The sequence below is a fragment of the Corvus cornix genome, chromosome 14 (assembly GCF_000738735.6).
Source record: "Corvus cornix cornix isolate S_Up_H32 chromosome 14, ASM73873v5, whole genome shotgun sequence".
Taxonomy (NCBI): Eukaryota; Metazoa; Chordata; class Aves; order Passeriformes; family Corvidae; genus Corvus; species Corvus cornix.
Genome location: NC_046344.1, coordinates 14,281,801 through 14,294,606, shown reverse-complemented (window position 1 = coordinate 14,294,606; position 12,806 = coordinate 14,281,801). Strand labels below are relative to the sequence as shown.

At 44.8% G+C, this 12,806-nt stretch overlaps 1 protein-coding gene across 2 annotated transcripts in view; it reads left to right on the top strand.

Annotated features, from left to right (window-relative positions):
- The first annotated feature begins 203 nt into the window (after positions 1-203).
- Positions 204-12,806, top strand: part of ADCY9 (adenylate cyclase 9) — an 84,038-nt gene continuing 71,435 nt past the window's right edge. For both annotated transcript variants that reach the window (XM_039560006.1, XM_010392585.4), the window contains exon 1: positions 204-2,129. In XM_039560006.1, coding sequence (XP_039415940.1) covers positions 431-2,129 — 1,699 coding nt within the window. In that variant the 5' untranslated portion in view covers positions 204-430. The remainder of the gene's footprint in view (positions 2,130-12,806) is intronic.

Below are 12,806 nucleotides of genomic sequence, written 5' to 3'. Positions count from 1 at the left end.
CCGTCCCGGCTGGGCGGGCGGCTGAGGGCGGGAGGCGGCCCCTCGGCGGCGGCCGTGCGGGGAGGAAGCGGCGGGTAGCTGCAGCCGACATGGAGGAGCGGTCCCCTCCCGGCGGGGGCCCGGCGTCCCCCCCGCGGGGCTGAGCCAGCGGCCCGCCCGCCCCGCGCCTCGGGAGGGCTGCGGGGGAGCGGGGCCAGCGGCGGGTGGCGGCAGCCCCGGCCCGGCTCGGCCCAGGCGAGGGGACTATGCGGGGCTGCCCCGGCGCGCTGTGTGCGGAGCCCGGCGAGCAGCCGATCGCCGCGGCGCTGCCCGGCCGCCCCTACGCGGCGGGGACCGGAGGAGACTAGAGGCGACCCTGCGAGGAGCCAGGTGGCTTCGGCAATCCCAGAGACCCAAGTCCGGCGCGGGCTCTTGAGGAGGAATTAACAACATGGCTTCCCCACCGCACCAGCAGCTGCTGCATCACCACAGCACCGAGGTGAGCTGCGACTCCAGCGGGGACAGCAACAGCGTGACGGTGAAAATCAACCCCAAGCAGCACCAGGGCTGCACCTCTTCTAAGCACTGCAAGTACAGCATCTCCTCCAGCTGCAGCTCGGGGGAGTCGGGGGGCACCCGCCGAGCCGGCGGAGCGGGCGGCAGTGGCTCCGGCCTCCGCCGGCAGAAGAAGCTGCCGCAGCTCTTCGAGAGGGCCTCTTCCAAGTGGTGGAACCCCAAGTTCGACTCCAACAACCTAGAGGAGGCTTGCATGGAGAGATGCTTCCCGCAGACCCAGCGCAGGTTTCGCTATGCTCTCTTCTACATCAGCGTGGCCTGTCTGCTCTGGGGCATCTACTTCGGCATACACATGAGAGAGAAACAGATTGTTTTCATGGTGCCGGCTCTGTGCTTCCTCCTGGTATGTGTAGCTTTTTTTGTGTTCACTTTCACTAAGACTTATGCCCGCCATTACGTATGGACTTCACTGATACTCACCCTCCTGGTGTTTGCTCTGACCCTCGCTCCGCAGTTCCAGGCTGTGAAGCCTGTCTCAGGAAGTGGTGACATGTCCAACCGGACTCTCCCGGCAGATCCCACAGACACTTGTCTTTCTCAAGTGGGCAGTTTTTCTATGTGTATTGAAGTGCTCTTGTTGCTTTACACAGTGATGCACTTACCCCTGTATTTAAGCTTGTTTCTGGGACTGTCGTACTCGGTCCTCTTCGAGACCTTTGGCTATCACTTCCGTGATGAGAACTGTTTCACACCTCTGGGAGCCGGTGCGGTTTACTGGGAGCTGTTGAGTAAAGCCTTCCTGCACATCTGCATCCACGCCATCGGTATTCATTTATTTATCATGTCCGAAGTCAGATCAAGAAGCACATTCCTGAAAGTGGGGCAATCCATCATGCATGGAAAAGACTTGGAAGTGGAAAAAGCCCTGAAAGAGAGGATGATTCATTCTGTTATGCCAAGAATAATAGCCGATGACTTAATGAAGCAGGGGGATGATGAAAGTGAAAACTCCATCAAACGTCATTCCACCTCAAGCCCCAAAAACAGGAAGAAGAAGCCCTCCATACAGAAAACCCCCATAATATTCCGTCCTTTTAAAATGCAGCAGATAGAGCAAGTGAGCATTTTGTTCGCAGATATTGTTGGCTTCACGAAAATGAGCGCCAACAAATCAGCCCACGCCCTGGTGGGACTCCTGAACGACCTCTTTGGACGCTTTGACCGTCTGTGTGAGGACACTAAATGTGAGAAGATCAGCACTTTGGGAGACTGTTACTACTGCGTGGCCGGCTGCCCCGAGCCCCGGGCAGATCATGCCTACTGCTGCATCGAGATGGGCTTGGGGATGATCAAAGCCATCGAACAGTTCTGCCAGGAGAAGAAAGAAATGGTGAACATGAGAGTCGGTGTTCACACCGGGACAGTCCTGTGTGGCATTTTGGGAATGAGGAGGTTCAAGTTCGATGTGTGGTCCAACGATGTCAATTTGGCCAATCTGATGGAGCAGCTCGGGGTGGCTGGGAAGGTCCATATTTCGGAAGCTACTGCCAAATATTTGGATGATCGTTATGAAATGGAGGATGGAAAGGTGGTTGAGCGTGTCGGTCAGAGCGTGGTAGCCGACCAGTTAAAAGGTACGTGCTTTTATTTTGTACTTGTTTTTCTTTTGTGAGGGAACAGCATTGCCCCAGTGCCTGCTTTGTGCTTGCTGACTTGCAAACTGAACGTGTTTTACATTTAACTTTGTGTGCTGGTGATCACAGACACCAGGGGAATTACAGGATAAAAGATGCCACAGAGATAAGTGTGAAAGATCATCTGTGGAACTCAAAATAGGCTTTAAAACTCAGCGCTCCTTGTGAGAGTGTTGCCTCGTAGGGAGGAGAAGGTTCATGTGTTTGCTGTCTGCAAGAGGTTTTTGTTTTACTGTTGTGTGTCATCCTTTAATTCAGTAAGTAAACTTGTTAATTGACTTCATGTGGCATACAGAGAGCATATGTGTTTTGCAAAATTATGTATATCTGTGAAAAGGTTTTTTTGGCATCAGGAGAGTTGGGACTGTGAAGGCATTTGGGAAAAATGACAGCTGGATTCACAGAAAGAAATGAGCACTGTAGATTTGGCAGTTTGATATGGCAAGTTGTTGCAGTTTGGAGTTAGGCTGGAAAAAGTTACTCAGGTGGCTCAGTAAGCTGGCAGATGCTCTCATTTCTGCAGCTCGAAGGATTTGGGGATGAAATGGCAAATTTGCCTTTTAGAGAAGAAAATGAAGGATCCTTTGGTTCCCCTTGGTTAAGGGTCTGATTTTCATTTTTCCGCAGTGTTCATTTTGAAGTGAAACCTTTGGCTGCTTTCTAGCAGCACTTGGAGGCGCGTGCAGGAGGGTTGTAGGAGCTGAGGGTTTAATTGTCTGTTTTGTCAAAGCTGTCTCTCTTCGGTGCCGTGCCTTTGTCTCAGAGAGAGATTGTTGTCTGCAGTGCTCATAGTCCAAGGTGGGGAGCAGATGGAATATGTAACAAACCCTGTTATGCTCTGTGAGTTTATTCGTTCTGCTTGTAAAAGTTTATATATATATAGATGTAGATATGTATTCCATTTTTATGAAGTAAGCTGGAAAACTGAGTGGAAGAACCTGAAGGAGTCATAGATGTTGTGATGGAGGAAGGAGATATTTGTGGCAACAAACACAAAAGGAGGCCAGGATGGTGGTAGAAAGGTCAGTGAGTAAGGACGTGGGGAGAGCACTGCAGAGCAGTGGTGGCAGTGGCAGCCACTTGCCCCTGGCAGGTGCTTGTTTTGATGTGACACAAAAACTTATTTTTGGTGAGCGAGCTGTCCACATGCATACGGCAGCGGGAGGCTTACGGCGAGCAATGACATCGGCAGTGACATTGGTGCCTGGGAGCCACAGGACTGAAGCAGATGTGTGTCCCTGGGCTTTGGCTTTCTGTTTAGCTTCTAAAAATACAAATTCAGTTAATTTCTTTGAAAAGTGTTGACACTGATGTATTTCAGTGGGAGTGTGCTTTCAAGAAATCAGCATCAGACGTTACCTCGTTGTTACTCTAAGATGGATTTTGCTGTTCTAATGAAAATAAATTGAACAGGTTGTAGAGGAACATCCCTGTGATATTTCTCTCTTCCATGTACCTTTACAGCCAAATGCAGTGCAAAGGCTGTGTTGTAGCAGCAAATAAAATTCAGTATTTTTGCTGCATTTATAACTGTTCTCAATATTAATCCCAAACTGACATGAATTTAGTTGTGGAGACTGACGGTACTGCTCTTAAATTTTCTTATTTATTTGTTTATATTTTCTAGGAGATCACAAGAGCACTTTGTAGAGCAATTATACCGCATGCCAGCAGTGGGTTTTTCTTGGTCTTTCTCAGACTTCTGTTCTGTCCTTGGTTGCATTTATCATGAGAGGGCACAGGCTGCTCTGCCTCCTCAGTACAGAGGTTTGGATTTTGCAGCTCTGAATGCCTTTCACAGCTCCTGCTTCAGCCAGGGTACTACAGATGGACAAACTGGTATGCAGTCTAGATAAGATGAAGTTTGCTTTGTGAACTGACATTTAGTGGTCTCTTCTTACCCTGAAATGTAGCTTTGAAAGCATCTGGAGCATGTGGTAAGAATTACTTTAACAAGGAATATGGGTTGGGCTTTGCTTTTTCCCCATTTCCCTTCTGGTTTTTTTTGTGGAGCTGTAATCAGCTGCCATTTCTTACCAATGTCTTATGCAGTTACAGAAATCAGAGGCTGTGTGTACTTCTAAGCCAAGCAAACCTCTGCCATGACTGCCCTTAGCCCCAGGTTTGTAGCACACTTACTCTGTTCCCTCCCATGCACAGACCCTCAGGGGATGTGGTAGGTAGTGGGTGCTTCAGAGCTGCCCATTTTTTCCTGTTTCCTCAGAACTTTGTTCTGCAGCCAGATTACTCAGCTGACAGGTAAATGCCATCAGGAAAAAATACATCAAAGCCAATGATAAAAGCCATCAAACAGGAGTGCCATGGGCTGGTGTGTAGGACCTGCTGCAGGGGAGGGTTTTGTTAGGGAGCAGCTCTGAGATTTAATAAGGGAAACTGAGATTTCAGCTCTTAATTGATCTCTGCCAAGCATCTGCTCGGTTCTGTGAATGGAGGTGCTGTTAGGAAGCTTTGCCGTACTATTTTCCCTGAGAATCCATTGATAGTAGCGATAGAGAAGAGGAAGTTTGTTGTGGTTGTTTAATTATGTCATACCTCGTACTCTATTCAAGTATAAAAGTGCTGTACAGATAACAGACATAAGCTTTGTTTCCCTACCAGTACTTCAATTCTCAGCTTCCTTTCAACCTCTGATATCTTAATTATATCCTATTTTTAATGCTGTATGTCTAGTATATTATCTCTTCATTGAGCTGCAGCAGTCGTAGCTATCTTTGAGGCTGAGTCAAAAGGAGCAAGTAAACTCTTCAAAGAGCAAAGTGGGAGGTGCCGAGCACACGGTGCCCACGTTCCACACACTTCAGGACTTCTACCTAACACTGCTCCTGGAGCAGGTCTTGAAACAAAAGCACCTCTGTGGCTGGAGCATGTCAGGCGTGCTCCTGGAGCGAGTCCTTTGGCTCGGTTCACCCCGAAGGAATCCAGGTACAGCTCTCCAGTGTGCACCAAAGCAGGGTGTGGAAGAGTCACTTGGGCAAACTGCTTCAAAACCCTGCTCCCCATTCCATTTGGAATACTCAGGTTTATGTGCCCCAAGTTGTCCTAGTGCTGCTCTTCCTCTTTTTTTGGAGTAGATGAGGCAAAACTAAATTACTTTCTGTTTTGTGGTTCACTGAAATCTTAGGATGGGAATATCTTTTTTTCCTCCTTTGCTTCCTTGGCTCCTTAGTGCAAGCAGTGGGGCCCTGGTATGTTCCCTCCTGTTTCTGATGGTGTCTAAAAGAAACCAACAAGGAGAGCTTGCCAGTGATGCCTTGCAATATTTTTGCCTGTTTCTGACTCCTCTATGTTTTAAGATTCCTTAGACCCCTGTTTTCACAGCACCTGATCCCCTTGGATGTGAAGGGAGTGCAGGAGAGCAGTGTTGGGAGTGGATTTTTTGAGGTCCACAGATAAACCCCAGCCATCAGTTCAATTATATATTCCATAATAATTTCACTGTAGGATTTGAGACAATTCACTTTCTCTGTCTTCTTGCAGAGCTTCCTAGCAAATAAATTTATTGAAGATTATGGGATACTGAGAGTCACATAACGTAGGTTAATGTGTCCCTTTCGAGCTCCGGAGGCAGAGATCTCTTGGGATATAAAGAGTTCTGCTTATGGAAATATTTTTGTTTTGCTCTGTTCTTCTTGGTTGTTTGCATTTCTCTTTCTTGTTGCTTAGGAGGTCACAATATTGCTATTTACCAGCCAGCAACTCTTCCAGAAATACCAGGGTCACCGGCATCTTGTTTTTTGAGTGCTCAAAATACGTAAGCATGTTGGGGCAAGAATGCTTTCTCTGTGTTTATAGGGCATAGCACAGCAGAACCATGATTTCATTTGGGGCCTCTCTGTGTGCACTGATACCCAAAATAATTCCTGAACTTTCTGCAGCCAGACATCTCCTTGTTAAGTTTGCCTCAAGGAGTGGCTTTATTGCTGCATTCCTGTTAGAAACTCTTGATGATACAGGCACGATTTTCTCTCTTGATTTTGTCCCTTATTTCATAATGGAGAAAATGCTAAGGGATTCTTGTGCTCTCTGTCACCTGGCTGAGCCAAGGCTGGTGGCACAGGGAAGGTTGGCTTTCACAGCACTTACTGCTGGAACACCCTCCAGTTCACCTGTGGCCAGCAGTGGCTGCTCCTGATAAAGCTTATCAAAGATCTCCAGCTGATGTGTTGCTTTCACTGTTCTCTATTTCTTTTAATATCTGCTTTAATTTTAAACATTTCTTTAGTAATAAGTAAATTGGTTATAAAAGTCACCATTTCGCTCAATAGTGAAACCTTTTAGTCCATGAGTAGCCTGGCTCTTTACAGGGTGGCAGCCTGTGACCCAGGGGATGCTTTTCCCATGGCATGTGGGATACAGCTCTGCTTGGTGACTTGATACTCCACTGCTGCTTCATGTTTGGGTTACAGGGAACACGGCAAGGGTGTTCCTGAAAGACAAAAATCTTGGGTCAGGTTATGCAGAGAGAAATAATTGAATTTTTCTTCCCTTCCTCCCCTCCGCGGCCAGTCAGGGGAGAGCACGATCACACCCTGACAGCACTGGAGTCTTCCCTGCCTGCCCTGACTCCCTGTCCTTAACCAGCGCTGTGCACAGAGGACTTGTAGCTGTCGTGTGCTTCTGGAAGTTCAGAGGTAGATGAAAGATCAGATGAAAGTCTTCCTTGGCTTTTTGAGCCCAGCCTGCTGGGCACAGTGTAAATCTAGAAGGCTTGTGCTTGTGCCAGCAGGATGGCTCTGCAGAGAGCTCTGCAGATTCAGCTTTGCTCTGGGGCTAAGGGCAGCTTTAGTCTCTAACAAGTGAGGGTTTTGGAGTCAGTGAGGGGGGTTAAGGTGCTTGTCTCATGTCTTGCCAGCTGCCATGCAGGTCTTTCTGTTCAACTTCTGTTTTCATCATGTTCCATAAATGTAAGTCTTTAGATACAGGCTTTTTATATTTATTGAACTGGCTTGTGACAGACTCTGTGATTCTGGATTTCATGTGTTCTGATACTGATCTGATGGTCAGGCAAAAATAGACAGAAAAAATGTCCTTTTTTTTTTTAAATGGTAATTAAGTAAACATGTATGTATTTCCACTTTCCCACAAAGAGAATTCTGAGTGCTGACTGTGACAGAAAATTTTAATGACCAGTCAATTTATCAGCTTTACATAATCTGACCTATTAACTGTTGTTGAGGTAGTGGTTCATGATCTTATGTGTCAGTGAAAATAAAATACCAAACACAGGTTGACTTCACTCCTGTATTTCAAAAATGGAAAGTGTTCAGTGACAGATGAAGAATAATAATTAGAGGTAATTTGCATGAAGGCATATTGCCAGGGAGAAGCAAATTCTACATTGATTTAACATTTTGACATGATCTGTAATTTTACTATGTAATAGCATAAAGAAAAGGATGTAAATAGTGAGTATAGTAGCTCAGCCTGGTTCTTGTCAAGTCTTCACTCTGTGAAGATGTCTTTAATAGCTGTAAACAAAAGAAAGAACTTGGTAGAAAAATCTAGTGATTATTGAGCTTTCCAAATATGACTTGATGAAATGACATAACTTTTTCTCTAAGTGAACCTGGGTTTCTGTGCAGGTACTGCTCAGATTGCTGCCAGACCTGGACAGGAAGGTCATAATTTCTCCAAATTTTGAGGAAGATTTTTTTGAGTCTCATAGTTTTATTTGTACAAAACCAAGTAGAAAAATCTCTCCATTAAAAATATTCACACTGGTTTTATTATTTAGGGGAAACTTGGATGTTGGTGTTTGAGGCTTTGAGTTTTGATAACTTGTTTACAGGCTAATTTGACTGGGCACAGTGAAAAATAATTTTGTAAGCATAGTTAGAACTCGTGTAAGATTCTTCACTTTGAAGGGGATGGAGCCTGACCCTAACCATACGCTTTATTTAACAACGTGGGCTTCTGGTTTCAATTCTTCATGTCCTGACACTAATTAATAAATAAGTCAAGGCAGTACTGAGGGTCTGGTTGTCAAGTATTGCTGCTCTGCCTATTTAAGCCCTGTATGAACACTGTGGAGTGAAGGAACAGTTTCAACAGACCTTAAAACATTTACATCCTGCAGGAGCTCAAGTGAGCATGGCCACATTGGAGCTTCATTCCAGAACGTGGGAAAGGTGAGGGCTGAAATCTCAGGTCCTGGGATGCTGGAGGGACACCATGGCTTCTGCTGCATTCTGTGATCATCATCTGCAGTCTTTCACCTGTATTTCTGTCTTTGGTTTTCCTGAATCTGGGTGCATGATGTACACAGGTACCCTACAAATTGCAAATCTGAGCTTCCTTCTCCTGTTTACATCAGAAAATCTTCAGAGGTAGGAAACCGTTTAAATGCAAGAGATCGCTTTCTTTAAATAAAAGCCTTGACATGGTGCTTCTTGGGGAAAAAGATTGATGGAAAAGACAAAACAAAGTCAAAGACATGTAATTTATATTCATCTTCTGTCATGAGGAGGATGCATGATTTGAATGGGTTGTTTAAAACTCTCTCTGCAGTTATTTCACAATATGTACTTCACTTCTGCTGGCAGGCAAAGAATTTTAGAATTTACATTCACCACTTATGAAGTATGATTTCACTGGATTTCAATTTGCTGTAGATTGTCCTGGAATATTATTAAAATTAGGAAATTATAATTATTTCCTACCATCTACAGTTAGTATGTAAGCTCTGTCTCTGTCTTGATCCTGAATCACAAGCTCACTCCATCCATCCTGGCTCTGTAAGGAGAGACAGCCATTCCTCTTTCCGTTACAGCTGACACTTGAAAATTCTCGGCTATTTTTAGATGATTTTCAATCTCATTTCTGTCCTTTGAAAAGAAAGGAAGAAAAAAAAATTCCTAGCCTTTAAATTTTTAACTTCCAGTGGGAGTTGCTTTTGCAGAGAAGCCAGCTAGTCAATATAGCCTCATTAACACATTTTAACAGGTTCTGTTATATAAGTTTGCATTATTGTGATGGCTCTTTCATAGGTTTGGAGGAAATTGTTGGAACTCAGTTTAAAGAAGAGCTGTGCAGGGTTTGAAAGTGTAGCTGCTTGCTTCCAAGTAATAATTTGTGAAAACATAAAGTGGCAGTTGGGAAAGAATCCTAAACTGGGGATGTACCATGGAATTACAGCTCGTTCTTTCCCTAGAGGTTGTGTTTGGGCACAGCTTCTGTCTTGGGCAACAGGACAGATTTGGCTGGTGAGGTGGTTCTGGCAAGGCGTTTGTCAGTATTGGACTACCCCAGAAATCTTTACTGCCCTTTCAAGCCAAATCGTTTTCACCAAATTAATACTGTCTTTCATTTGCCCTCCCAAATGTTTTAACCTTGATCAATAAGCCCACTAGATATGTGGTTTGAGGGGTTGACATTTTTTCACGGTCTGAAATGTCTTTGTGGAGGAACAAAATGTTCTAGATATGTTTCTTCAGCTAGCATCCCTGAGGATCAAAATCTCCCTCTCAACTGCCTGTAAATTTTTTGGGTTTGTATTTGCTACAGTAATTTACTGTGGGAATTCTTGGCAAACCATCTAAATAACGATTATATTGCAAGTCTTTCTTTCACTCATAGCACTTACTGTTCCTCTTGTTGCACGTCTGAAACTGTTGCCTTCAACTTGACTTGATAAATTTAGAAATCACATTGCTGTCATAAAGTAGCATTACTTCTAAAATCTCCAAAATTGGCACAGTGCGGAAGAACTGGCTGAATAAAGTCCACTAGCTTGGTGATGGGATCTTTCCTTCTGCCTGCTGCTTAACATGTGCAGGAACATGCAAACAAAGGAAAAGTAACATCTTATGATCTGCTCATGAAAGAGCAGTTTGCTTCCTTTTGGTTTTTTTTTTTCCTTCAGCTGAAGTTAACTCAAACCCGCTTGTGTGGATGTCATCACAGTCTGGAATTCCCAGAGCTCCTGCTGGGCACATAATTCCATAAACCAGGGGTCCTGCCACTGCAATGGGGGCAGAGGGGCTGTGCAGAAAAGAGCCCAAAAGCATCCAAATCCAGCTGTCTCTGTTTATAAAGATTTAATTTCCTTCCAGTGTTACTAATCTGTGGGCCTTGATAGGAAGACCTTCAAAACAGAAGGGGAAAAGTGGAAAGCAAAACTAACTGGTAAAAAATACCACTGATATTAACAATTATTTGTATGTTTGAAGGGACAAAATAGTTGTAGTTTCACTGCATTTAAATGCACAATAAGCTAAAAAAACCCAAAAACCCCTCAACAAAACCCACCTCATAAAAAAAAGTGAAGTGTGTAATTTAAATAAAACATGCTATGAAACATTGACACAGACTACAGGAAATGTATGAAAACTTCTTTTTCTGATATTGGATGCTTAATTCTTTAAGTTCATTAGAGAAATGAGGATGTTTGAGTCAGAAATGGGATCTTTTCAGTTTTTAAATGTGCAGCTTTGCTGTTTGACTCAGATGCACGTGCCTCAGAGATGGAGTAGGAGTTAATTTTTGGTTGTGCTGTTTTCAGAAGACCTCCCTGGGAAGCTTTTCCGTAGATGTTTCCAGTAGTTCTTGGAATCAAATTCTTGTCTTCTTTAACTCGTGTTTAGTGGACATTTGGAGTGTGTCCTGTAGGTACTGAGTGTCTCTAACCTCTGACCGACTTGGACGAGTGTCCAGCAGATAAATCTCTTGGAATTGCTCACAGGAGCGGTGCTACAGGCAGGATGTAATGAGGAAATGTTCCTGTAAGGGCATTATTTGCAAAGAGACCAGGTACAACATCAGCTCTGAATTTCCTTTGTTTAGACAGTATGATGCTTGGGAAGAGCTGTTTCCAGCAGGTCTGAGTTCGGCCTGTGCTTGGAGAAGAAGTGGCCATAGGCTTCCAGGGCAGGAATGTGGACTCTGCTGTGTCACACACAGTGACTGTGCACCAGCAGATAACCAGGCTTTGATCCAAGGCTTTTCTAGCCTTTCCCATCTATTTCCAATTTTTAAAACTTGGCTCTTATTTGGAGTGGGTGCAGAGGAGGCCACTAAGTTGATTAGAGGGATGGAGCACCTCTCCTATGAGGAAACACAGAGGGAATGGGGAATGTTCAGCTTGGAAAAGAGAAGGCTTTGGGGTGACGCAATTGTGGCTTTACAGTACCTGAAGGGAGCTGACAAGAAACATGAAGAGAGACTATCTACAAGGGCCTGGAGGGACATGACAAGGGAGAATTGCTTCCCACTGCCAGAGAACAGGGTTAGATGAGATATTGGGAGGGAATTGTTCCCTGTGAGGATAGGAAAGCCCTGGCACAGGGTGCCCAGAGAAGCTGTGGCTGCCCCTGGATCCCTGGAAGTGTCCAAGGCCAGGTTGGATGGGGCTTGGAGCAGTCTGGGACAGTGGAAGGTGTCTCTGCCCGTGGCAGGGGGTGGAATGGGATGGACTTTAAGGTCCCTTCCAACCCAAACCATTCCATGATTCTGTGAAGTTGTTTGCATCTGTCTGACTCCCTATTTGGGACTGACCTTGCTGGTAAGATAAATGTTATGAAAGAGATTCTCTCCCATGTACATATGAGTTAGTAATGAGACAGTATGAATAGTGTTTAATGTTTTACTTGCTGCTTGGCAATGTGGCATCGTCTAGAAGCGGAGAGTGTTCTTAAAAATACCACGTGAGGATGAGAAAATTTATTATAAGTTGTTTCATAATTCCAATAAACCATTTAAGAGAAACATACACACCCCGTGCCTCACCCGAGGTTCTGGAATCCTTAATGATCAGCAACTGAATTTTTCTGCTGAGAATGTTAAAGTAACATATACGTCTTTGGTTATGAAACATTGCTGCTGCTGGAATTTGCTGTGGATACAGAGATAAACAAAAGGTCTGCTAGTCTTCAGTGAAGTCATGTTTTCTTACCTGTGTCAGATACTTTAATTTGATATTTGATGATAGTTTTCCACAAATAAGTCCAAAAATCTTAATTTATGTAAAGGTGTTGAGCTCATAGAATTGTGGAATGGTTTGGGTTGGAAAGGACCTTGAAGATCATCCAGTTCCTGCCTTGGGCAGGGACACCTTCCACTGTCCCAGGTTGCTCCAAGCCCTGTCCAGCCTGGCCTTGGGCACTTCCAGGGATCCAGGGGCAGCCACAGCTTCTCTGGGCACCCTGTGCCAGGGCCTCCTCACCCTCACAGGGAAGAATTTCTTCCCAGTTATCCCATCTAACCCTGCCTCTGGCAGTGGGAAGCTGTTCCCCCTTCTCTCACTCCATACTCTCTCTTTCCCCATGTATATGTGAATCTATAGCATTTCAGTAACTGTGTGCACCCTTAGAATGTTTTTTATGTGAAAATGATCCGAGTTGTTGTCGCAGTCTGTTATTTCTTTATAATCAGATGCTTGAATCGTGTTTAGTCAGCTTGGAAAATGTGTTTAATTCTTGTAGCACAAATGGCTGCGTGTTCATGAACTGGTGACACTTCTTAATAAAAGTTTTGCTTGGTTCTATTTAATAGGGAGCATCATAGAACTTACCAGCTGGTAATGGGAGGTGGGAGCTTCAGGACATCAAGAATGCCATTTTTTAAATGTGAAGGCAGAGGATATCAACAGGAAGGTGGTGG